General features: G+C 44.3%; 1 protein-coding gene across 1 annotated transcript in view; it reads left to right on the top strand.

Annotated features, from left to right (window-relative positions):
* Positions 1–25,585, top strand: part of Ptprn2 (protein tyrosine phosphatase receptor type N2) — a 756,234-nt gene that overhangs the window by 509,809 nt on the left and 220,840 nt on the right. Inside the window, exon 12 of the mRNA XM_052184845.1 lies at positions 618–682. Within this exon, the coding sequence (XP_052040805.1) occupies positions 618–682 (65 nt within the window). The remainder of the gene's footprint in view (positions 1–617; positions 683–25,585) is intronic.

Below are 25,585 nucleotides of genomic sequence, written 5' to 3'. Positions count from 1 at the left end.
GCTCAGACTTCATTTGCATGTGCTGATTGTTTCCCCAGCTCATTCTTCCTGGCATGATATCAAATAGAATGTGTTCTCTGAAAGTCTTCCTCATATGAAGTCGGGAGCAGATGAAGGTGGGCTTTTACTGGGACAAAACTATCACAGGATGTTTCTGATGGGGATGTCGACTAAAAGGGAGTGAAGTAAGGCCTGTATCCTCTGATACAGCTTTTTCCAAGTACTTGGGGCACTAGTAACAAAACATTATTTCTCAGTGGGTATATACATAGACATATATGTAACATTATGCCATTTTAAAATAAGAACTTACAGACTGCAGAGTGTGTTTACAGACAATTTCCCATCAAATCCTCAGTGACCGGAGATTGTATAGCATGGCATGCCTTCTGAGATGGTATAGAAATACACATAGAGGTGCTTTGCTGAGGCAGACCAGCTATTGAGTGGAACATGGGGTTCTGCATGTCTGTCTCCCACCTGCGGTTCAGCATAGTATCTCCATGAAGTCAGGCTGCCCAAACAATTGTTTGGGGAAATTTGTCAGTAGAGAACACTCTCAGATATCCCACCCTTCTCTGTGCTGACCTTCTTTTGATTTTTTTTTCTTCTCACAGTTGACAACAAAGACCAGCTGGAGAAGGCAACTGGATTGACAGTTCTTCAAAGTGGAATTAGGCCGGTGAGTAGGTTGAGGAGTATCCTCCTAAGAGATGCCCTCCCGCCCACTCGGTGTCTCGGTGCTGGCTGGCTGGTGAAATCCAGAATCATAGGTTTGGCTCATTGTGTGGCTGATCCAAGCAGTGTCTTGTTGGCTCAGCTGGTAGGAGATTGGTCCTCCCAGTGTTTATAGATGCTGATAGTGTAGGCAAATGTGACTATTTATGTTGTGCCTTTGAAATCATAGCTTTGTATCTCCCCAAGAAAAAAAAAATCTATCACAAACCAAACAGAAAACTCCAGGAAAGATGATGATGTATAATACTTAAATTATTGAAAATGAGTAAGTTCCTGGAAATTATTCTTTCCTTGGGAATTCACTGTCTTTGTTATTTAAACATGTGTGTTTAAACAAAGGCACATAGCTATGAATCTATCCTTGAAGTGACTTGATGCTGTCAGACTCTTTGGTGTCCAGCCATTGGCTTGCTGCTACTCCATCTCTTCTTCTCCGTGCTCGCTGGTGGCTGCTCTGCTGGCCGAGTGACAGTGTAATGAAGTGCACATGTGAAGGTGGCTGAGGTTCCTCCTGGGAGCCGCATGTAGCCACTCATAAGTCAGCGTGGACCAAAGCCAATCTGTGCTCTTGTGTCTGAGATTCAGATTTCACAGCACTTGCCATTAAAGTTAATTAAGTATTAAGGAGTGCTTGTTTGTAAGTGTTCCCTGCTATACATGGGCTTGTCCTTACGGAACCACTTAGAAACTCGAAGCTTCTTTGGGGAAGCTCTGATTCTGCAACCAGGTCTTAGGCTCCTGGAGCCAGTCGCTGCTTAATTAGTGGCTGTTCTCGGAGACCTGGGCTTCCAGGTAGCTCTTAAGAGGGCTTGAGTGCCTGGGGGCATCTTAGTTATTGACAGCAGAGTGTGAGAGTCTATAACTGATAGAAACTTCTCAGAGGATATTCTAAGAGCCTGACAAATGTCACTCTTCTCTGTGTGTTCTTGAGGCCATGCTGGATTAGCAGAGTAGGTGACAGCTAAAGACTCTCTGATTATTTGCTGTTTCTTTAACAGTCAGTGAAGTGGAAGGAAGAGGCCAAATGTCTTGGGGCTTCCAGAACCTCCTATATCTAAGTGAGGAGCAGTGGGCATGCCAGGGAGAATAGTGTGGTGTGGAGACTGGACAGTGGGCACTTAGATGTTACTGCCTGCATCTATGCCTCTAGCTGGTGACGAGTTCATGTGCTGGGCTGTTTCCACTTCGGTGTCCCCCCCACCTTGGGGAGAAATGGTGACACCCAGCCGCTGAAAGCAAGGCACATTCAGGCAGCACTCATTGGCATGGCCCAGTTTCAGAAAATGTAGAGACTGTGGATTGAGTGTGTAAGCCACTCAAGAACGAGCAGTAGGTACATGGTAAGACCCTACTTCTTATGGGAAGCCACAGTGTGATTGATGCTCTTGGTGACTGATGCTCTTGGTTGCTGAATACCCCATCCCTTATTGCAATGTGGCCTCTAGCTGCTCCAGGGTGGTCAGGGTGTACAGTGGGCCAAGCCCACTGATCAAGATAGGTCTGGTTCGCAAGCACCTTCCAAGCCTTCCTCGGATTCTTTCATAAGACCCACACTCTCATTCCCCACCCTAAGTCTGAGGATCTGCTCTACAGTGGCCTGCTCATTCTGCAGCTGCTCATTCTGCAGTGGAGAGGTTGAAAAGCTATATTCTCGTCCTTCTAATGACCCAACCTACGGGCTCTGGCCCCGAGCACTTTCCTTCTACCAAGGAATTCAGGCTTTCTGATTGCCGGCATGTTCACCATCCTAAGTATCTGCTTCCATTCTGCAGTGATGGCTTTAGTCTTTCTTCTTACTTTGTGGCGCCATGTTCTGTGCTGCCACACAGGTAGTTAGTGTCTACTTCAGCCTGCCTCGGGGTAGACAGTCTACCTCATGGCTCCATATACTTTACAATAGCATAGGTCAGCCTGCCTTGGAAGATCTTGTGCAAGTTTTCTGAGGTAGCAGATATATAATGTCTGGACAGAGTTAGCAGAAGGAGCCTCCTCACTGACCACAGCCTTGCTTTTCTGCCATGCTAGTCACCTTTGCTCCTGAGAGTCAAGCCAGCAGCCCTCAGAGGAGCACAGCCTGCTGCCACGGTGCTTCCTGGAGATAGCTGCTTATTCCAAATATCTATTTTATAAACCCTTGCCTCAACCAGCAGCCACTTTGAAAGCCGGTGCCTCTCGAACCTTTAGCGTTGGCTGCCATCACTGCCGTGGCCTTGAGCCCAGCTCTCCACGTGTTTCCTTGGCATATTCCTTGCCAGAGCTAGGCTGGAAGCTGCTCTGATAGGCAGAGAACATTTACAGTAGCAAAATGGGAGGAAAGGGTTCAAGCTGAGAAAATTTTTAGAAACCTAATCATATCTTTTTCCTAATTTTAACTCTCTCATCCAGTAAGCCTGGTTTTGATGAGTGTGTGTGTGTGTGTGTGTTTCAAATTCTTCTAATTCCTGACTCCAGAATGTAAAGCAGAGCGTGGTGATTGCTAAAAATCCAGCGACATTTACAGATCTGCCCCAGGTACTTGTAATTCACACGTGTGATGACAGATAGCAGAATTAAAACCTTTTAAGCCAAATAGAAATATCTCAAAACAAAATTTAAAGGAAATGAGGAGATTGTGGTGCACACACACACACACACACATACACCCATCCCGAATAAATGGGTGGTATTTTGATATATTTCAAAATCTAATTTCTGACACCTTGAAAACTTTTCACATTTTAGTCACATTAATGAAGCTGTGTTTCCTCCAGAGGACAATTATAATTGCCCTAAAGAAAAGCTCAGAATGTGCTGAGAAACCAGCCTGGGTCGTTTCCACGAAGCACGGGTCCCCCTCTTTGTGGAAGGAGGCTGCTTCTAGTTCTGATGCTAGCCATAAACAGCTTTGAAGCTTATCTGCCCAACCTTTAAGGCAGACAGAACAGACTGCTTGGCCCAGAGTCACTGTGGTTGCTTTAAAGACCACAGCAGGGAGGAGTCCAGAGCAGAGCTTGAGGAGTCAGGGCAAGAACTACACTGGTGGAACTGAACTCCCCCCACTGGAGAGAGGCCTCCCACCCAACAGAGTGACTGAGGTCAGATGTGGGTTCTCAGGAAAACTCTCCAAAAAGTTTCCAGACTTCTTCCAAGGATTGAGGAGTTTTGCCTGTGCAAGCTCAATCACTGTTCTTCACAGCCATCCAAACCCCCGTAACCAGCCCTGTGCCTTTGCTGCTTCTGACACTCATAGCTTCAGGGAAGAATTTTGTTCAAAGAAAGGGACCGTATGCCTACAAATATGTCTATCTTCCATGTCTATTAGAAGCCCATGAGCTGGTGCTTCTACCCCACAAACTACTGTGCCTCTCCTAAAGCACCCCAGCTGAGACCCTGTGTGGGGATCCGTGGTAGCAAATGAAAAGCAAGAGGTGTGAGGAAAGGATATGGGGAAGTAGCCTCATTCTCACCACATCCCACCTTACCATACTCTATTGATGCTAGTGTGGTAGCTTTAAGCCTCTTCCATCAAAATCCCAGCCCAGAGCTATTGAGAAGTCTCAGTGGATAAAGCCAGTTGCTGCCAAACTTGATGATCTGAATTTAGTTCCTGGGTCCTCCATGGTGGGATAGAGAGCTGTCTCTCACAGGTTGTCCTCAAACCTCCACATATGTATCATTGCATGTACCCATGCATGTACACTCACACATACAATAAACAAATAAGCAAACAAACATGTCCAACCGAGTGGCTCTAGACAGCTAGGAGGAGCTTGGGTCCTGAAATAATATTTGGGCCAAACCAAATGACAGAGCCATTGTGCATTGGGGCCCTCTGTGCCAAAAAGCATAAGGGCTAATCCTTTGATTTAGAGTTTGAGCTTGCAGCATTTATATAAGGAATCTACTCACCAAGCAGAGAAATGAAAGGAATAAAAAGCTTTATGAAAGAAGAAAAAGTTGGAAGAAATGAGGGGGGAGACTTAAAATATAAAATCATAGGAAGGTAAATAATTATAGTGTAATAAATCCAGAGAATTCTGTAATTTCCTTGAAACACTAAGAGAACTCTGCCTGTAAGGTGACTGTGCACAAATGTATACATACATTGCTGCTTTTAAGGCAACCATATATACATGTGCAGACACATTGGTGCCTTTAAGGCAGCAATACATACACTTTGCGGCTCACAGATGAGACATCCTGTGGTGAGGCTGGAGTTGTAAGTTTGTTCTTCAGTATCTTTTGTCCTATTCCTTTGAAATCATTATAGATTCAAGATGCTGCAAACTGGGTCAGATAATCCCTACATAACTCTTACCTAGCAGGTACCCCCCCGCCCCCGGATCCATGTGTGTAATTGTAGGGCATCAATAAAAAACAGGAGATTTTTACTATTTGGCATATATGACCATCTCTGAGTCATTAGTATCATGCTGCACCATCTACATAAAAATGGCATGCAACTGTAGTAAGTGACAACACATCCACACCAATGTGAGGAGGCAGCCCTGGATATGGTGAAGTCAGCTGTTTTCCCACTGACTCTGACATACTGTGACATTGGTGTCCTTAGCCATCAAGTATCTGTGTCTACCCCACAGAGTGTATTATTCTTGGATAGAACACAGTAAGCAATGCAAACCACCCCTGGCCTTCATTGAACGCTGCACCTAGACAGATGTGAAGGAGGAGAAGCATTGGGTGTCGTTGGCAGAGGCAGGGCAGGCCTGTGGCAAAGTGGCTGCAGCTGTGGGAGGAGCTCAGGGAAACCCTTCACACAGCTGGTTGCATGGAGAAGAACATTGCCAGTGAACCTGTAAATAGAAGGAGGGGATTCTGCAAGCCTGGGGTCTCGGGTATGTATGAGGGCAGTGGTCTGGTCTTCCTGGGTTCCAGGCTTCAATCCAGTGTCCATGACCTTCACCTAGTCCTCTTGGCTCCTTGCGTGCTGTGACTATTCCAGTAACGGTCCCTGGGAAGTGTGTGCTGTGGTTCCCAGCTGGAATGGTGTGGCAGAGTGACAGTGATTCAGCAATGTCCTGTCTGCTCTCAGCAATGCCACTGTGGTAACAGGTCCACCATGCCCTCTTGATCCTTTGGTTCATTTTTGACTCTGTAAGCCAAACTTGCAGGTACCATTTCTGGGCAATAGAACTGGTGCTTTTCCTTGAGTGGCCATCCTCACTATAGATCTAATAAGCTCTCTTCTCTGCCATCGGTAGATCAGCCTACGTGTAGGTATTCAGAAGAGCCAAGGGAGTGACTTGCGTCTGAGTGTATAAAGAGAGGAGGAGATAGGAGGAGAGTGTCAAATACAGATGTGTCAGGCATCCGAGTGAAGATGTGGGACTGGGTTCCAGATGTTGTTGTAGCCATGTCTGATCACATATGCCAGGAGGCCCCTCAAGCACATTGAGAATGCGTGCTTACTTCATGCACACCCCTCACCCCTACCCCTGTTAGCCCACGGATAGTCTGAGGACAAGCTTGCTATGGTTACAGTGTAGAGTGCTGTGCCCTAGAAGTCACAGGCCCTCAGACAACCTGGGGAAACCACAGATTCTACAGGCATTCCCCAGGACACCAGAAACCCCTTCTTTTCCCCACTGGGACTTCCCAGTAGGGACAAGGAAGGAGCCAGGGCTGCCCTTGGGGTAGGGAATAGGGTGCTCTAGCTTCACTCCTGCAGGACTCTAATTGGCATTTCACACACATCCACCTCATTTTATTCTGATCTGCATTTCTTGACAAAGGAAACGGATTTTTTTCTCTCTCTCTTAAATGCAAAAGTGCACAGGCCTGAGAAAAGACTGTTGACTTGTCAGGACTCCTAATTTGTGTTTGAAAAGGAAAATCTGCATGAAATTGCATTAAATATCTGGGGCCCCATTTAGCCTTTCCGTGTTCAGCTCCTCCATAGCCCGCATGAGTGGTAGACTAGACAGAAGTAGAGGTTCCCAGAAATCTGTCCATTCCTGGGCTCGGGGAACAGATATTCAGCTCTGACTTCACAGCTCTTCACCTCCAGCCTCCACTGCTCTACACGGTAAAGAAAGCCACACCAGCATGTGTCCCATGTAAATAACCACACTTGCCATGTGCACAAATATAAGCTTTTAGTGAATACCTTTCGATCTTGAACCACCACAGAGAGCACCAAGCTCACAGGGGCCTTTCATGCTTCCCTGTGATTTAGAGGCCGAGAGCGACGATATGATGTAGCAGTTGCCATAGTAACAAATTCGATTTTTATTCATTGTCAAGGTAAATAGTCACGTAAAATGAAGTAAGTCACATCTGACGGTGGCTACCTGCTCCTCACTCTTTCCTAACATTTTCATATGTTTTTATAAAAAAATTGCATAATGTATACTTCAACTGCAGTGACATGACTTACTGTCTACTGGGCCCAGGGGTGACAACTTTTGCCTTTCTCCCCTTGAGAAGCAGAGGGTGGACATCCTGGCTGGTGTCTTCACGGGCAGGATAGCTCCTGGCTCCTGTGAGACCATGCAGCCTGTGAGTTTGGGAGCAGAAGGTGATTTTCATTTAACAAGCTGAAGTCTGCAAAGATGGCAAGCACTCAGTTGGTTCTGGAAGCCTCCTGTGGTGCTTCTACCTGGGAAGCCAAAGGAACACAAACTGACCTAAATCACCCACTCATAACCTGCTCATGTCACCTGCCCACTGCACACTGGTAAAGAGACCATCTTGCCGTATAAGGTATGAAAGTATGCCCACTTAGGGTTCACCTGTAAACTGGTAAGTATTCTCCAACAAACAGATAGGTTATGTGCCTACCAACACTCCACCACAACTGTTATACTTATGTTCCCTGTCAGCAGGTGTCATTGAAAGGCCACTGAACATAGAAGTCATCTAGGACCTTGGTTTATCATGTCATTGTTACTTCTGCCCCTTAGCAAAGCCAGATACTTCAATAACCATAGTACATCAGTCCTCACCTAGCTGGTGTGGGCTGCCAAGAGGAGCACAGTCTCAATGGCATAGAAAAAGTTCTGACTTGCCTCTGTGATTAGAAAATAAAGACAAGAAAGCCTCACACTATAGCAGGTCCTGTCCCTCTACACTGCTTTTATTAGGACACCCAGGCGCCCAGGGTAGCCACTCATGTCAGCCTCCTGGACTCTGATTCCAACAGACTTTACCCTCTTAGTTACAGAAGACAGGAACTTATTAGTAAACCTTGATATTCACGTGTTCCTGCAAATTGTTCTCCTTCCCCATTCTGCTTGGTCATGGCTCTGCTTGCCCATTTCCAGGGTCTCCTACAGCTGAAAGTCAATTTGACCTGTCTTCGAGGAATACAGCACTGTTTTCTGAGAATCAGAGTCCCAGAGATGCTAAGCAGAATACCACAACCTAGGTGCAGTCGCTTAGCAGAAAGCTACTCCTGCAGTCTTAGAAACTAAAATTTCAGTGTTGAGGGACCCATCTTCCTCTGCCATCTTCAGGAAGAACCCACTTTGTATAATTTGCACTCTTATGCTCCCCTTGTAATGGTTAACCTTCATATCCACATTGACTAGACTGAGAGACTCCTGAGAGATTTTTAAGGCACATCTCTCATCATGGTAGTGAGGGTATTTCCAGAGGGGCTTAGATCATAAGGGCTGTGACCCAATCAATGGATAATTGACCAATCTATTGATAAAGTCAAATCTGAATGGAGTATTGAGAACAGCTGGAACTGTGGAAGGTAGGTAGTGGAAGGAGGAAATAGGGTAACTGGTTCTTTTTTGTACTTCATTAAGCAAAGAGCAGCCTTTGATGGTCAGTCTTACTCCAGGACTAGCAGGGAGCCTGTAACCATGACCTGACCTCCTAGAAATCATGAGCTGAAAGAAGCTCCTCCCTCTTTATGTTGTTCACATTGAGTATTTTGTAAAAGCTATGAGAAAAGTAATTAATATAGCACTTCTTAGCTTGTGGATGCATATCCCCAAGCTCTGCCCCCCTACATTACTATGTGGGTTTCTGTGTATATATGTCCTTTCTTATTAAGAAAACTCTATGTTGGATTTAGGGTGCCACACAAGTTTAGGTATTAGGGTTGGAGCCTTTTTTAAAAAAATATATTAATCAACCCATATTACTCAGGAGTCAGAGATGCTCCAGTCCTTTCTAGAAATGACAGTATCTGTGGCTGGTTGGCCTACAGTTGAACCTCCCTCTCATGTGAATATGTTATGCTTAAGTTTCTTAAGGGTCTCTAAACTCAAGTTGGGTCTCATCTCTCCAACATGCCATTCTCTAACAAACAAATACCTGTTATAGACCTAACCATCTGTCCCATTGACTCTAAACATTTTAAAGGTCCACCATCAGAGTACATATGAAAAAAAAGTAAGATTGAAATATAAAGAAAGTTATAAGAATGAGAAAGGAAGAAAAGAGAGTGGGAGAAATAAGGGAACAGAGGAGAAACAACAGAAATTCTGTTTGAAGATGCCAAAATAAACCCCAGTTCTTTATAAGCTGATAACATTTTAAAATGATAATTAATTGAAATTGTGTGCTTCTCAGATTTACTTGAAACTATCAGAAGTCCATGAGTGAAGTATCTTAGTATCTTTCTCACCTGTCTTACCAAGGACAGGTATAATTGGTGATGGTTTCAGCCCTGTACACAGAAGTTGGTCTAAGCAGCAGATACTCACCCTTATCTAACTCTAGAGACTGAAATCTAATATTGAGGTACAGAGGTTCCTACAAGTTCCCTGGGGCCTCTTTCCTTGCTTATATATAACATCATCCCCATGTCCTCTAATGATAATCACTTTATAAGAGTCCTAATCCCTTCTTATAAGGACACCAATCCCATTAATAAAAGCCCACCCCATTTTACCCTAATGCCCTCTAGACAGCCTTCTCTACAAAATGCAGCTACATTTTGAGATTCCTTCAAGTCAGAGACTCACAATCAGGTTTTGGAGGAAAGTAATTCAGTCATCATACTGACCACGGTCACTTGTGACCTAGTAATGTCTTTTATCTACTACTTCCAAAAAGTAGTGTTTGGTAAAGTTAGCTTCTGAGACATATGGTAATGCCTTTTCTTCTGTCATATCAAAGAACAAATTAAACCACAAGAAATATTACCAAGGAAATCAGGGAAGATAGGGGAGTGGGTAGATGGATGGATGGATGGATGGACGGCTGGACAGGTGGATGGATGATTAAATAGTATGATAGTTAGGGTTTTTTCACTGTGAAGAGACACCATGATGAAGTCAACTCTTACATAAAGAAAAACATTTAATTGGGGTGGACTTACAGTTTCAGAGGTTTAGTTTATTATCATTATGGTAGGAAGCATGGCAGTACCCAGATGCATATGGTACTGGGAGAAACAGCCAAGTATTCTATATCTTGATCCATAGGCAGCAGAAGGAGACTGTGTACCACACTGGGCATAATTTAAACATATATGAGACTTCACGGTCTGCCTCCACAGTGGCATACCTCCTCCAAGGCCATATTTCCTAATAGTGCCACTCCCTATGGGCCAAGCATTCAAACACACAGGTCTATGGGGGCCATAGCTATTCACACTACCACAGATGGGTAGGTAAGTAGCGAGATGGACGAGTAGTTAAATAGACGAGTAAATAAACAGTAGATGGTAGTTGAATAGATGATTTTGGGTGAGTAGGATGAGTATGGATGAGAATATAGGTGGGTAGGGGTAGGTACATGTAGATGGATGAGTAGGTGTGTGGATATTCCATTGGGTAGATGGGGATATAAGGAGAGAGTGGATAGAGGGATAGGTGAGTGGACACATTGCTACATGAACGTTTAGAGTGACAGGTGAATGGCTGGTTTGTAGGTGAATAGATGAGTGAGTAGGTGAACACATGGGCAGATAGGGATGATGACATGTGTCAGTGGATGGATGGACAAAGAAGTAAATAGATAAGCATTTCAGTGGGTAGGTGAGTGAATGAATGGGTGGGTAGAGTGGGTTAGATGAGTTAGTATATAGATGGGTAGTTGGACCAGTGGATGGATTAGTAGATCTTGGATATGTAGAAGGATGATAGAATAGATGGATAAATATATGGGTGGGTTAGTGATGGGTCAATGGACTTAGTGTGTGTTTTAAAACCACAATGATAATTTTAAAGCCCAAATCCCATCCAAGTCACATTTCCATCATGGCCATGATTCCATAACAGTAAGAGAAAAGCTGTATCACAATGCCACCAGGTGAGATGTGGCTTCGAGTGACATTGCATTGCTGTAAAGAGTACCTTCCAGGAGCAGGGACCAGTAGGACTATGTGAACAGGTCCCTCCTTGGGCAACTTGTAGTGGAGACATGTGACGATATTCCTGCCTCCCACATCTGGAGCAGTCAAATTGCCCTGGTGGAGATATAAAGGCCCTAAAAATTGTGTTGAGATTTTACTTTTTGGAGCAATGATTGTCTATTCCTTGTGGTTTGTTGGAGTTCTTTCATTTGGGTGTTGCAGGTAGAGTAATGCATTTATTTGAGAAATGTCAGCAGTGCTTTATGAGGCCGCCTTTATTATAAAGTCAACTCAAGCAAATCAGTGGCCTTCCTATACTCAAAGGATAAGCAGGCTGAGAAAGAAATTAGGGAAATGACCCCCTTCACAATAGCCACAAACAGTATAAAGTATCTTGGGGTGACTCTTACCAAACATGTGAAAGATCTGTATGACAAGAACTTCAAGACTCTGAAGAAGGAAATGGAAGAAGACCTCAAAAAATGGGAAAACCTCCCATGCTCATGGATCGGCAGAATCAATATAGTTAAAATGGCCATTTTGCCTAAAGCACTATACAGATTCAATGCAATACCCATCAAAATCCCAACTCAATTCTTCACAGAGCTAGAAAGAGCAATTATCAAATTCATCTGGAACAACAAAAAACCCAGGATAGCTAAAACTATTCTCAGCAACAAAAGGAAATCTGGGGGAATCAGTATCCCTGACCTCAAGCAATACTACAGAGCAATAGTGTTAAAAACTGCATGGTATTGGTACAGTGACAGACAGGAGGATCAATGGAACAGGATTGAAGATCCAGAAATGAACCCACACACCTATGGCCACTTGATCCTCAACAAAGAGGCTGAAAACATCCAATGGAAAAAAGATAGCCTTTTCAACAAATGGTGCTGGTTCAACTGGAGGTCAGCATGCAGAAGAATGCGAATTGATCCATCCTTGTCTCCTTGTACTAAGCTCAAATCCAAATGGATCAAGGACCTCCACATAAAGCCAGACACTCTGAAGCTAATAGAAAAAAAACTGGGGAAGACCCTTGAGGACATCGGTACAGGGAGAAAGTTTCTGAACAGAACACCAATAGCGTATGCTCTAAGAGCAAGAATTGACAAATGGGACCTCATAAAATTACAAAGTTTCTGTAAGGCAAAGGACACCATCAAGAGGACAAATCGGCAACCAACAAATTGGGAAAAGATCTTCACCAATCCTACATCAGATAGAGGGCTAATATCCAATATATATAAAGAACTCAAGAAGTTAGACTCCAGAAAACCAAACAACCCTATTATAAAATGGGGTACAGAGTTAAACAAAGAATTCTCACCTGAAGAACTTCGGATGGCGGAGAAGCATCTTAAAAAATGCTCAACTTCATTAGTCATTAGGGAAATGCAAATCAAAACAACCCTAAGATTTCATCTTACACCAGTCAGAATGGCTAAGATTAAAAATTCAGGAGACAGCAGGTGTTGGAGAGGGTGTGGAGAAAGAGGAACACTCCTCCACTGCTGGTGGGGTTGCAAATTGGTACAACCACTCTGGAAATCAGTCTGGCGGTTCCTCCGAAAACTGGGCACCTTACTTCCAGAAGATCCTGCTATACCACTCCTGGGCATATACCCAGAAGACTCCCCACCATGTAATAAGGATACATGTTCTACTATGTTCATAGCAGCCCTATTTGTAATTGCCAGATGCTGGAAAGAACCCAGGTATCCCTCAACAGAAGAGTGGATGCAAAAAATGTGGTATATCTACACAGTGGAGTACTATTCAGCCATTAGAAACAATGAATTCATGAAATTCTTAGGCAAATGGATGGAGCTAGAGAATATCATACTAAGTGAGGTAACCCAGACTCAAAAGGTGAATCATGGTATGCACTCACTAATAAGTGGATATTAACCTAGAAAACTGGAATACCCAAAACATAATCCACACATCAAATGAGGTACAAGAAGAAAGGAGGAGTGGCCCTTGGTTCTGGAAAGACTCAGTGAAACAGTATTCAGCAAAACCAGAACGGGGAAGTGGGAAGGGGTGGGTGGGAGGACAGGGGAAGAGAAGGGGGCTTGCGGGACTTTCGGGGAGTGGGGGGGCTAGAAAAGGGGAAATCATTTGAAATGTAAATAAATTATATCGAATAATAAAAAAAAAAAAAAAAAAAAAGGAAAAAAAAAAATGAGGCCGCCTTTAGCAGCCACATAAGAGGAGCTGATTATTAAACTGCTAATTTCTAGATCTTCCCTAAGTGAATGCAAACAAATTCTGGTCCTCAAAGCCCTGCTAATATACAATGTTCAATTTTTAATTTCCAGTCCATCTTAGATTATGGGAATGAAAAACAATATTTAATCCCTCGTTAACACATGAATGAGCGGAAGCTGTCACTTTCAACCAGACAATACCAGGGGTTATCTCAAGAACTGTCAGTTTATGGGAAAACATTATGTTGCCCAAATTTTCATAAAAATTAGTAATGGATAATATTCAAGATCAGAGTAATAGAAAGAGAAAAATCTGCATTCATGGTAATAAATATTCATATTTGTCTGCTTGAGAGATGAAAATCTAATCAAGGGGCTATTGATGCACTGTTATTTTTTTTCAACCAAGACATTTCATCTAAATTGGGTTTGATATGGAAATGAGTTTTAGTCAAAGTCCCCCCAGTCTTAGCCCATGGCCTGCCCATGTGATATCCTGTATGGATCCAGCCCTGGTGCACACACTGAACCACAATTATGGTGACAATACCCTCGCTGCATGTGAGCCCCCAGAGGTTCGTCTGATGGAGTGTTTTGGAGCCTCCTCCCCACTGGAAAGGAAAAGAAAAACAACAGTGTAATTTCATGCCAGCTAACTCCTAGCTCTTGCAGGGTTAAAATTGTCCATGTTTTTGCTTTTGTTGACAATTACCATAAATCAGAAGACACTCTGCATGAAGCTTTATTTGAAGAGTAAAGATGGTAGCTGCTGGATATAGCCCTATGTGCATGTGCTCATGTGTCCATTTGTGTTTGTGTATAGGGCACATGTGTGTATGTGTGCATGAATGCCTGTGTGTATGACACATGTGTGCATATGTGCATGTGTGCATGAGTGCCTGAGTATAGAACACATGTGTGCATGAGTGCCTATGTATAGGACACATGTGTGCATGTGTGCATGAGTGCTTGTGTGTAGGACACATGTGTGCATATGTGCATGAGTGCTTGTATGTAGCACACACATGTGCATATGTGCATGAGTGCCTATGTATAGGACACATGTGTGCATGTGTGCATGAGTGCTTGTGTGTAGGATACATGTGTGCATGTGTGCATGAGTGTCTGTGTGTAGGACACATGTGTGCATGTATGCATGAGTGCCTGTGTGTAGGACACATGTGTGCATGCATGCATGAGTGCCTGTGTGTAGGGCACATATATGAGCTGATGATGTCAACAGGCATTTGAAAAGATATGTAAACAAATACCCATCTGAGAAACATGGCTGCATGGAAACCACATTCATCCTTGTGGTCCCAGCTGGAGTCAATGCCATTCTGTCATGAACAGACACATCACTACAAACATTCCTTGCATTCAGGTCTCCTTGGAACACAAGCCCCTGAGAATGACCTCCCTTAACTTACTGACAAATTCTTGGGAGGATTGGCTTGCTTGAGCCCTGGATAAGATCCCAGTATAAGATGCGAGGGCATCAATCACAGAACCACAGAAGACAGCCTCATCCGTCACATTTGTCCTCTAGTGACATTGGCCAGGTTTCAATAGGTCGCTGTAATGTTGATAGAGGGCAGGCTGTGGATAGAAGCACATATTGCAGAAATCCTTTCCTAACTTACTATCCCATGTTAAGCTCTCCTGGTCTCTTCATCCCAAGCCAAGTGGCGCTAACCATGGAATAGCCTCTCTCCCCACCTCTGGGCCAGGTGGTGCCAGCCATGGGACATCTGGGCTGTTTTGGTGAAGTATTTGAGGATGTGGTTTCTAGAGTCAGATCTCCTCTCACAGTACTTTGGAGCTGAGGAAAGTTGGCTGAGAACCCGAAAGGTCTCCCATCAACCTTTGTAACATGTGCTCCTTAGCATCTGGAGCCATGGTCTCCTTCCAGCCCACCTGGAACTACCCTCCACTGAGCTGCTGATTCTGATGTTGAGTCCAGAAGCTTTGTCTCTCTGTGAATGAAGGGTGGGCATACTGGGAGGAGACCGGAGGAGACATGAGAAAAGCCAAGCTCATGATAGACAGACCGGAGATTTTTTTAAAGCACCATAGCACCATGTACTGTACCATGTTCATTCAGTGTGTGGTGAAGGCTACCAAGGTCCACCAAGGCAAAGGGCATTCTCCTCAAAGCTCACCCTCTTGGGTATCCCTGGCACCTTCAGTCTAGCCTCTACTCTTCTTAGTCTTCATCAGTTCCAAGCACACATCCAGGACACCATCCCTCCATGGCACATTGTCACTAGCCCCAGACAGCTAGCCTTTATCTTCCTTCCAAGAAAACTCCTCTGCTCCCACAAGTGGGAAGAAATCTGAGCTACCCAAGAGCATCCATCCCTCCACCCTGTCCTTGACCCTCCCACATGACAGGTCATCCAGAGGAGTCTGTGGCTGAGGCTGATACTCACACCCCTGGGCCTACCTGCCAGGCACTGTGGATCCCTTCTAGGAAAATGTCTATTTGTGTTCTTTGCTTACAGGGGGAGCTTTTCAACAACTGAGGCCAAACAGGTGCTAATATCCACTAACATTTGTTTATGAGAGGACTGATTTGTGACAAACTCAAAGATTTCAGGATTTAGCTAAATCCACACCACACCCACCTCTGCGATCAAAGCACACTGCAGACCTGGTTCTGGCTGTTGGGGAAGGTCCTCTGTGAGGCCATGGGCAAACTCTTCCTTCCTGAAAAAGCCCTTGGGATCTAGGCCTCTGGGTGGTTCCTGCACCTGCACCGCTGCCTTCCCTGCAGCCACTAGGGGTCACACTTACACATCTCTTCTGAACTTGATAGGCTCCCGAAATTAGGGTGACTTAATCCTCTGAGTTGCCAGGAATTTACCAGGACTTAAAGGATAAGGGAGGGGGAAAAAAGATATGAAGAGGAGATGGAAAAACAGACAAATGGGAAGGCTCTGTGAATATCTGTGTTTGAAGTCACCTGAGTTCCAGAATTAAGACCTTGACTGAAAAGAAGTTAGCATCGACTTATTTTCTAATACTGGAGCCTGAATAGAAATTCTCCATCCATATCACATCAGAATGAGGATGCAGGACCTTGAGCAAGGTCATCCAAGGGGTCTCTGCTGTTTTTCATCTCCTGCTGTAAACATAGAAGCCTGTGAGCAGAAGCTGTCAGTGGCATCCTGAGTTCCCACTTAAGGCCTGTAAATTCACTTGCTTTTCCTCTTGTCCCAGCTTGCTCCAAGACTTTCTGAGAGCTCTGTGAATGCAACACCCACCTCTTTCCAGACATCCAAAACTCAGCCACCACAAGAAGGTCCACAGGTCTCCTAGAACAGGGTGTGCATGGTTGCCAACTCCTGCAAGTGTCTTCTCTCTAGGCCCTCTTCTGAGAAAAGCTAGCCACATCTATGTCATGCTTTTCTTTTGGGTGTCAACAGCACAGCTCCCACTGAACTAAGAGGCCACAAGTGATCTACTTGGTGAATATGAACAAGGCAGGGTTTTCAGTCTGCAAACCCAGAGCCCCTGCCCACCCAGTTGGATTTCTAAGCTCTCTGAACAAACCCTGGGTGTCCTAGCTGGGAGGCCTAGCAAGCAGAGTCACACACATGGGCCTCCTCATGGTTAAAGGCACCTAGAAACATCTGTTTGGGAAGCTTTATATCTCAAATAAAACTGTCTTTGGGGTAAGGTGGAGAGGTAGCTCCATTGGGAGTGTTTGCTTAGCAAGCACAAAGCCTTGCATTTGGAATTTACCACCATGTTAATTGGTATGCTCACTCACACTTGTGATCCCAGCATTGTGGAGGTAAAGGCATACAGGATGGGAGTTCTCATTAGTCATAGAGTAAGTTCAAGACCAGTCTAGATAACATAATACCCTGTCTCAAAAAAATAACTAAATAAGTAAGTAAAACCACCTTGACATTGTGGGGAAAATTAAAGTTTTAGTTTTTCTTAAACTTGTTTTAAGATCTAGCAAATGAGAGTGACCTGACTCCCCAGGGGAGTATGTGTTCCAGGACTGAGAGTCTCCAAGAATGTCTGTCCGCTAGCCTGTCATTTCCTGTCTTCTCCGTTGGAACCAAGCACACAGTGTACATTCTAACCAGGATTCTTTTTGTCTGAAGTATATCAGCCAAACGAACCGAAAGTTCTTTTTGTTTCGTCACAGTTTTATGCACAGAAGGTTCTTTCCTGCTGTAGATCTTACCTCAGCCAGCATACAGTCTTTTTCTTAAATTGAAAACTTTCTCCATTTCATTTAAAGGAAGCATTTGGCTTTTCTTTGACCCGCCTAGATCACTAGCATTGTGACCCCCCCCCCCATAGTTTATGATCACAGTTAGGTGCAATGCAGGGTCTTCAATACAAACCTTGGATGTAGAAACAGTTGATCTGATAACTGATATGATTGCTAGGTAACCAATGAGGAGGTAGCATATATGGCCTGAGTACTCTGGACAAAGAGCTTGGCTACAATTCGAGTGGACAGTGCAGGGTAGTGCAAGATTCTATCACACTTCTCAGAAGGCCACACAATTTAATATCAATGAATTAATTTCTGTAATTTTATTTAGTAGTGTTGTGCTTTGATTGATTGCAGGCAAATTAAAGTGTGGGAAGCGAACCTAGAGCACAGGGGCACAGAGCAAATGTTTGGGAAGTGTTGGGAAGTCCATTAGTCTGCTTCTTTATAATTAGGACAGGATAAAAAAACGAATTCTGGTCTTATAAGCCCTTCAAGTTGAATAATCACAAAAAAAAGGACCTATGTCTGTCCTGCTTCTTTATAATTAGGACAGGATAAAAAAACGAATTCTGGTCTTATAAGCCCTTCAAGTTGAATAATCACAAAAAAAAGGACCTATGTCTGTCCTGGGTAGCTAGCCCAGTATGTATCCCTAATCTATTCTCAGTCAGTCATTGTAGGATGGGTGGTAACAGATTATTGGATCCATGCATGATTAAGTGGATATGTAGATAGATAGGTGGATGGAGAGATGGGTGAAGGGAGGATATAGGTGATAGGCAGATAGACAAAAGAATGAATGGGCACATGATTGGCTTGCTAGACAGGTCAGTGGATAGATGAGTAGGTGGATGGATAAGGGTGTGTGTTCACTCTGTATTCCTTTCTTTCATCTTCAGGGCTGGGAGGTATCTTCCAGGAAGCTAGAAATGAAATCTTTGTGTCCCATATTTTTCTTCCCTTTAAAAGTTAAGACAATCCTTGAAGTTGATAGCTTTCCTACGTTAAACCAGGAAGGCTACAGCATAGGAGAACAGCAGCTTAGAAACTGTAGTTTCACCCATACTTCAAGGGCCACATGCTGATCTATAGTCCAGAGCCTGCCAAAACCACTCTGCAAAGACTGAATGCCATAGCTTTATACATGATATTACAGACTGTAATAAAAAGGACCAAGCTATGAAAAGAGAACCTACCACGTGGTCAGCTACATGGCTGTGACTGCCTGTGGAACAGCCCAGTGGCTGGTCCCCTTGGACCTAAGTGAGTCTTGGATGCAACATCAGACTACCCTCTGAACTCCCAGGAAGAAAGCCCTTGCTGCATAGAAACACTCATGCAAACATACACGAATTACGAAGGTAAACCTGAACGCTTTGGCCTTGTGGCTGGTGTTTTCCAGTGTTCTACACTGGCCTCTGGCCTTATAAGCACAAGATAATAAGCACTCATGTGACCTTTTAAAGGTAACACATGCCTATTCTACACATGCCTATGAATTTTTGATGGGCTTATGGCTACTTGCTGTTTAATAAACACAGCTTGGGAGACAACAATATTGTACTCTTTCAGGTCCCATTTTTGTTGGTCAGGTACTCTCAGGGTCTTAATGCACCTCCAACCCCTTTATTTGGGGCTAAAAGGAAAATGGCCCAAAGCTCACCTCAGTCTGTGTGTGTAGGCTTAGTCAAGAGCAGTGGTCTATCTCATAAATGCTGGTGCACCCCTTCATCTTCCTGTCTGATCTATGATGCTGAGATTTATTCCTGTCAATTTATATTCTTCTTACCTTTGGCATCTTCCACTTAAATCCAAGTCACAGCTTATTTATCTATCTCTAGAAAGAAACACATTGGTATACCTATGGAGCATAGAAAATGGAAGCTACCTGACTCTAGACATGGGTACTTCTAAAGGAAGATCAGAGGAACAAGATGAATGCAGATCCAACCTTTACTCCTCCATGGTTGAGCTGCTGGGAAGGCCTGAGCTTGGATCTCAGTGTCCATTTCTGTCAAATGTATATCCTAAAAAGACTTTGCCACTGTCATTATGAAGGCTGATGTGTGTGTGTGGTGTAGAAATCATGTCGCGGCATCATGTCCATACATCTGTCCATGCAAATGTGTGTGTGCACATGTGGGTATGCATGTGGATATGCAAATGAGTGTGTGTAGCACTTGTGCACTGTGTATGTTATGCATCCATTTGCACATCTGTCTACATAAATGTGTAACTGTGTGCCCATGAGTGCACACATGTGGATACTGTGTCATTTCCTGTTCCCTAATTCTTAATTTTCAGAAACAAAGTTGCAGCAGGCTCTGGGTGGAGTTTGAGCTTCAACTCATCATTAGACTCCATCACAATTAACACTTTCCCTGCAGTTATAAACCCCTTACGTCACACATGGTACTCACAGAAAAGGAAACGCAGTAACAAAAAGGGTGTGTTTGACTCCCATTTTCTAGCATCTGCTCCAAGTGCATTCATGCAGACAGAGAAGGACCTTGCTCTAAGGCTGAGAATACTGTCAAGGGCTGTCAGAGGCGGTGTTGGAGAGGGCCAGAGCTAAGAGCATCTGTCAGTCCCAAATTCACAGCGGGCGGAGGGACTCTGTACTGGCGGCCTTTGTTATGTTAACCGCCTTCCTCACCACACCCCATTGTCTGCTCCCCATGAAAGGTTCCTGAGGCTCCTGGAGGCTACATAGTGATGCTAGCCAAGCTGAGAGGAGGACTGGCTGTGGCCTGAGCTGTCCAGTTCAGTGGTTCTGACTCACAGACAATACAACCCAGAGACCAAGGCCAATCTTGCACATGGAGGCCACTGGCAGCTGTGAGCAAGGCTGCATGTACATGAACACTAGAAACATAAGAAGCCCTCCCCAGAGCCTAACATGTTCCCCAGGAACCCAGGCCTCCTCGTGCTGCCAAAACTCATAAGAATGACTCAAAACACTTATAAAAACTTTCCTGAGATTGGTTGGACCTCATATAGGTCTCTCTTCTTACAAGGCACAGCCTTTATCAGCTTCTGACCTTGAAGGGCTCGAAGACTAATATTCCTGAGATCTAAGGGAAGAGTCTATAGATGCCTAATGATGTCATGGTGATTGTGAACTCAAATAATGAGAGAGTTAGGACCAGCTGCATACATGCATCGAAACTCAGATAATGGCTCAGAGGTCAGGTCACCTGCAGTACACAGAGTGAGCCAAACAGCCAATACTATGACATGGGCATTCTAGGAATGCTCAAGGTTGCCCTCCCCTGCCTTGGCCAGGACCAAGTCCTGTACCAGTGCCAGGAGGAAGGAGTGAGAAAGAATCTTGTAGGCTGGAGTCAAAGAGGAACATGGCTCCTGTTCACATCCCTGGATACCATGTGCTGTATGCACACAGATCTCTGGATCACCTACCAATTATGAGACAAGGCCGACACAGGGATTTGGCCACATCCTACGCTGTCACGGGTCAGGCATCAGAGACAGGATCCAGACATGCTATAGTTTGGATCTTCAATGCCTCCAAAAGGTCATTGCTAAAGCCTTGGTACCTGATTGATGGCACTGTGGAAGGCAGTGGGACCGCTAGGAAGTGGAAATGGATTGTTGGGGGAATCACTTAGGGGTATTTTTTTAAGTGCCTTCTTCTTCCCTCTCTGTTTCCTGGGTGCCACGATGTGAGCAGCTCTGTTAGACAAAGCCTGACATTCAGCCTCATTACAGCCCAGAAACAATGGTGTCCTGTGACCATGTACTGAACCCTCTGAAACAGTGAACCAAAACAAACATTTCTTCCTTTAAGTTGAATTTTCCTGGATATTTTGTCATAGAAACTGGCATGTTGTGGACATATGACCCAGCAGAGGCACCCATAAACCAAGTGCTCAACCAGAATAGAAGCATTGGAACTGTGACTGGTGCAAACAAGAACTGTGGATTAAGCAAGGGCATGGACATGGATTGTATCCCTTGTCAGAAGGTATCTTCATTATGAGTTCATATGAGGATGCTATCCTCATTCCCAGAGGTCAGCAAGCAAGTACAGTTGACCCATCTCTATCAGAAAAAAAAAATGGAGCAGTTTCTGTTAAGTCACATGGCTCAACATTCTGTGAATCTCATGGGCAAATCATACACTGAGTCCTACTGTGACCAGCTTCTGGGGACCAAGACAACATGTATATCATCCAGAATCCAAAGATGAAGAGAGGAAATTGCTAGGAAATACTTCCATCCTTTCATTTCTCCCAGGCCAATCAGAACAGCCACCAATGTTCACACTCAAGAAAGACTTCCATCTCATGAGGCTAGCTGTCACATACCAGTTTTAGTGAGTGTCCCTTTAGAAGGCAGTCTGTGGCCTTGGGCTACAGCTAGACAAGAGGGGTGCCTTCTAAAGACCTGTGGGATTTTGGATTGATTTCTATAATCTAAGAAAGAACGCTCTACTTATTCAGGTCAGCAGAAACTGCCCAGTTGATACCATGGGAGCTATGGAGACTGTAAAATCACTGTGGCAGGAGTAATAAGTGAGGGCCATCCTTGTGGGCTCACACAGTAGACATGACTGGCTCACAGCCCTGGAGGCCTTACCTAATCAGGCAGTATATATTGGGTGTTTCCTTCTAGCACTAGAGGGAGACTCTACCCTGAGCCACTCTCTGCTGGGGGAGACTTTTACTGTATGTAGCCTTTCTGCTGTGTCCTGTGTATATATGTCTGCCTTCATGTTCAGAATTCCTGCTCATATGCAGACACCATTTAGACCAGATTAGGGCCTACCCATATGGCCTTATTTTACCTAAGACTGCTTCCAGATATAGTCCCATCTGAGGGATTTCTGGTCAGGGCCTCAAGATGAACTTGAAGGACAAATGTCTATAGCAGGGCCCTGACAGTCACCTTTATGAGTATGTCCTGCTTCTCCAGAATTCTAAATTACCTTTTTTTTTCCTCCTGAAATCTTGCTCTTATGATCAAGCACAAATATAGCCATCTAGAGGTTTAATATCAGCCATCACTGCAGACCCTGAAGCCAACCAAAGACAACCAGGAACTTGACCACAGATAGGGTCACTTTCTAGACTAGGAGGAAAAGATGACCTCTCAGGGTCACCCTGGCATTTCTCATCTCTGTTTTTTGGAGGACAGTTCCAAAGGTGACTCTGAGGAAGTTATAGCCAAGGTTGGAGAGGTAGCCTGAGAGGTCCTCAGGTGATAGCACAGCCTCCTTCAGTTTTGAGACTTTAGGAGCCACTTTCTCCTGGCATTCATCAAAACACACCTAAAGACTGCTGGCCACAGGGAGCCAGGTCTTAGGGGCACAGGTCAGGGGGCATAGGTCAGCAGCCCATGGTCTGGTACATGGAGCTTGACCAACTCTTTCTGCAAGGAAGGAGAAGCTGCTAGAGTTTCTGCTTTCAGATGGTCATGTCTACCTTGAGTGGCATCATCAGCATGAACATACTGCCCTGCTCTGGACAATACCCTCCCCTCCCCTCATCTCACAAGGAAGAGAACAGCTGTGATTTGCACCAGGATCCTGGTAAACCTTCTACATGTGACAAAGCAGGTGCTTCAAGAGATGTGTCCAAGAAGCACAACATGAACAAGCTTTTTCATCTTTTATATGGAGTTTCCATCTGCATAAGAAGTTTGTCCCCAAGTAGTATTAAGTGTTGGTCAACACATGTGCAATTAAGGTGAAAGGGATTTTGTTCATTCCAAAAGCATTTCTTAACCTTGGGAACATGATGTGACTCTGGAAATAGTGACTAGGATGTGATTCTGAACTTACCAAGTGAAAGCCTTTAAAGCAGTTAAAGCAAAGCTGCAAATATTTATTGACCATTAGATGCTAGCAGAATGCTGTAAGGTCATGAATTCTGGCCTTGAAAGCTTAATGAAGTGGTGGCGAAACATACGCACAAAAAAAGTAAATAAGGTGCACACAGTGAGTCAACAAGTAATGACATAAACAAGAAGCCCTTGTGTTCTCAGAAGAGAGCCCTGCAGAACCTCCGCTCAGAGCAGGGCGTGCCCTTGCAGGCAGCACCTAGGCTGGTGTGAACAACCGAATGCTTCCCCTCAAGGGTTCCCGGTTTCTCAGACTGTGATTGTTTGAATGTAGGATCATTGTGTCGTTATTGTCATTATTTCAGATAAGATGAGGTAGGTGACATTGAAGAAGAGTCTGTGTATCGTGACCCTGCCCTGACAGAGAACATGAAGACATAAAGAGATAGTGTGTGTGTGTGTGTGTGTGCATGTTGTAATGTTTGCATATTTGTATGTGTATGCACATGTGTGTATATGTGTGTTTGTATGTATATGTATGTGTTGGTATATATATATATATATGTGTATGTATATATATGTATATATGTGTATGTACACATATATGTATGTTTATATGTATGTGTTTGTATGTATGTTTATGTGTATTTATTTGTATATATATTATGTATGTTTGGGTGTGTGTGTATGATGTCTGCATGTCTGTGTACATATGGCATATCTGTGGGTATTTTATGTATATGTATATATAGATGTGTAGTGTATGTGTTGTGTGTTCTATAAGTGTGTATATGTATGTGTATTGTATTTGTATATGTATAGTGTATGTTTGTGCTGTATTTATATATGTAATGTATGTGTCTGTATTGTATTTGTGTGTGTGCGCGTGTGCGTGCGCATGCGCGTGCGTGTGCGTGTGCGTGTGCGTGTGTGTGTGTGTGTGTGTGTGTGTGTGTGTGTTTGTATGTGGGTTATGTTCAGGGCAGAATTGATAGTGGTAGTCTTGGTGCCTAGGCTCCAGGCAGCTCCACCCTGGGAGTTGGAGAAGCGAGCATCCTTGTGTTTCCTGGGAGAGTGGCCCATGGAGCCCTTGGTGTTACAGAGGTCTGTGGTCACAGAACTTCCCACTTAGTACAACAGGACTTTCAAGGCAGGTTCAGACTTCAGAGGGCAGAAACAAAGCAGAAGATGACAAGGTCTCTAGACTGGAGCCCTGTGGGGTAAGAAGATGAACCTACAAGAGCAAAAGATTGACAGGAGGTAGAGATCACTTGTCCTAAATTCATGAAACAAGTGCTGAAAGAGATCACAAACACAGTAAACCTGTGAGGGGTAAACAGTAAAGTCATTGCCAGCCGAAGTGACATACTGTAAAGGCCTAGCTACAGGGTTAGGGTGTTTCTGCCGTATTCTACATCTTGGCAAAGTCTTCAAGGCAGTTACTTGATTTTTATAAATTTCACCTATTTATAAGGCACAAGAATCTAAGTCTGCCTCACAGGGCAGAATACCGGAGTGGGCTCACTGTGAAGTGCACCCGGAGCATGTCTCCAAGCCAACATAACCTTCAGGTGTAATAGTCTGACACTCAAGGCTTAGTACCCAGCACTCCTGCTGTCCCAGGTCACCTGAAACCAGCATGGAGTGAACAGCCAAGCTCCACATTCCTCTGGGGAAGAGAATCAGCTCTGCCTCATTCATTCAGCCCCAAGCAAGCCTATTGTCTATCGACCTGCACTTAGGTTGTATCCGACATCCTAGTGGCCCAGTCCATCCAGGACTCCTGTTTTTCCACTGTTGACTGAATTGCCTATTCAGTCCTATGGAAAAGCAAACAAACAAATGAACCACAAAATGAGCCCGAACAGCCAGTGTAATCCAACAGCTTCCCAAGTTGCCTGGTTTAAATGGACCCTGAATATAAGCAGTTGGTGTTTTATTTAAACCATGTGTATTTATATAAATATGAGAAGCTGTCTGCTCTCTGCCCACAGAGTAATTGTCTAGGTCTATCACCTAATTATCTCAACACATTTAGCAAGCAAGATATTAAAACAGAAGATTAGCTATTAAAAGGCATCTTTAAAGAGCAGAAATGAGATCTGCATGGAGTGGTGTTTAGTCCCAAGGAGAAAATGCATGCACACAGCACACCATCAGACACATGGGTCCAGCTCTGAAACAACAGGCTGCACAGAACAAAAATGAAAGCGTATAACTGTGTCCAGATTTTTAAAAATGAAGCGCGTGGATTTTCATGCTGTTTGCAAAATAACGCTTGGCTACTTGGACCCAGAGATGCCATTTTCAGAGTACAAGGAGCAGGTGTTG

Source organism: Apodemus sylvaticus, chromosome 6 (genome assembly GCF_947179515.1).
Source record: "Apodemus sylvaticus chromosome 6, mApoSyl1.1, whole genome shotgun sequence".
Lineage (NCBI taxonomy): Eukaryota > Metazoa > Chordata > Mammalia > Rodentia > Muridae > Apodemus > Apodemus sylvaticus.
The sequence above is the reverse complement of the archived record's forward strand: the minus strand, read 5'-3'. Positions and strand labels throughout refer to the sequence as shown.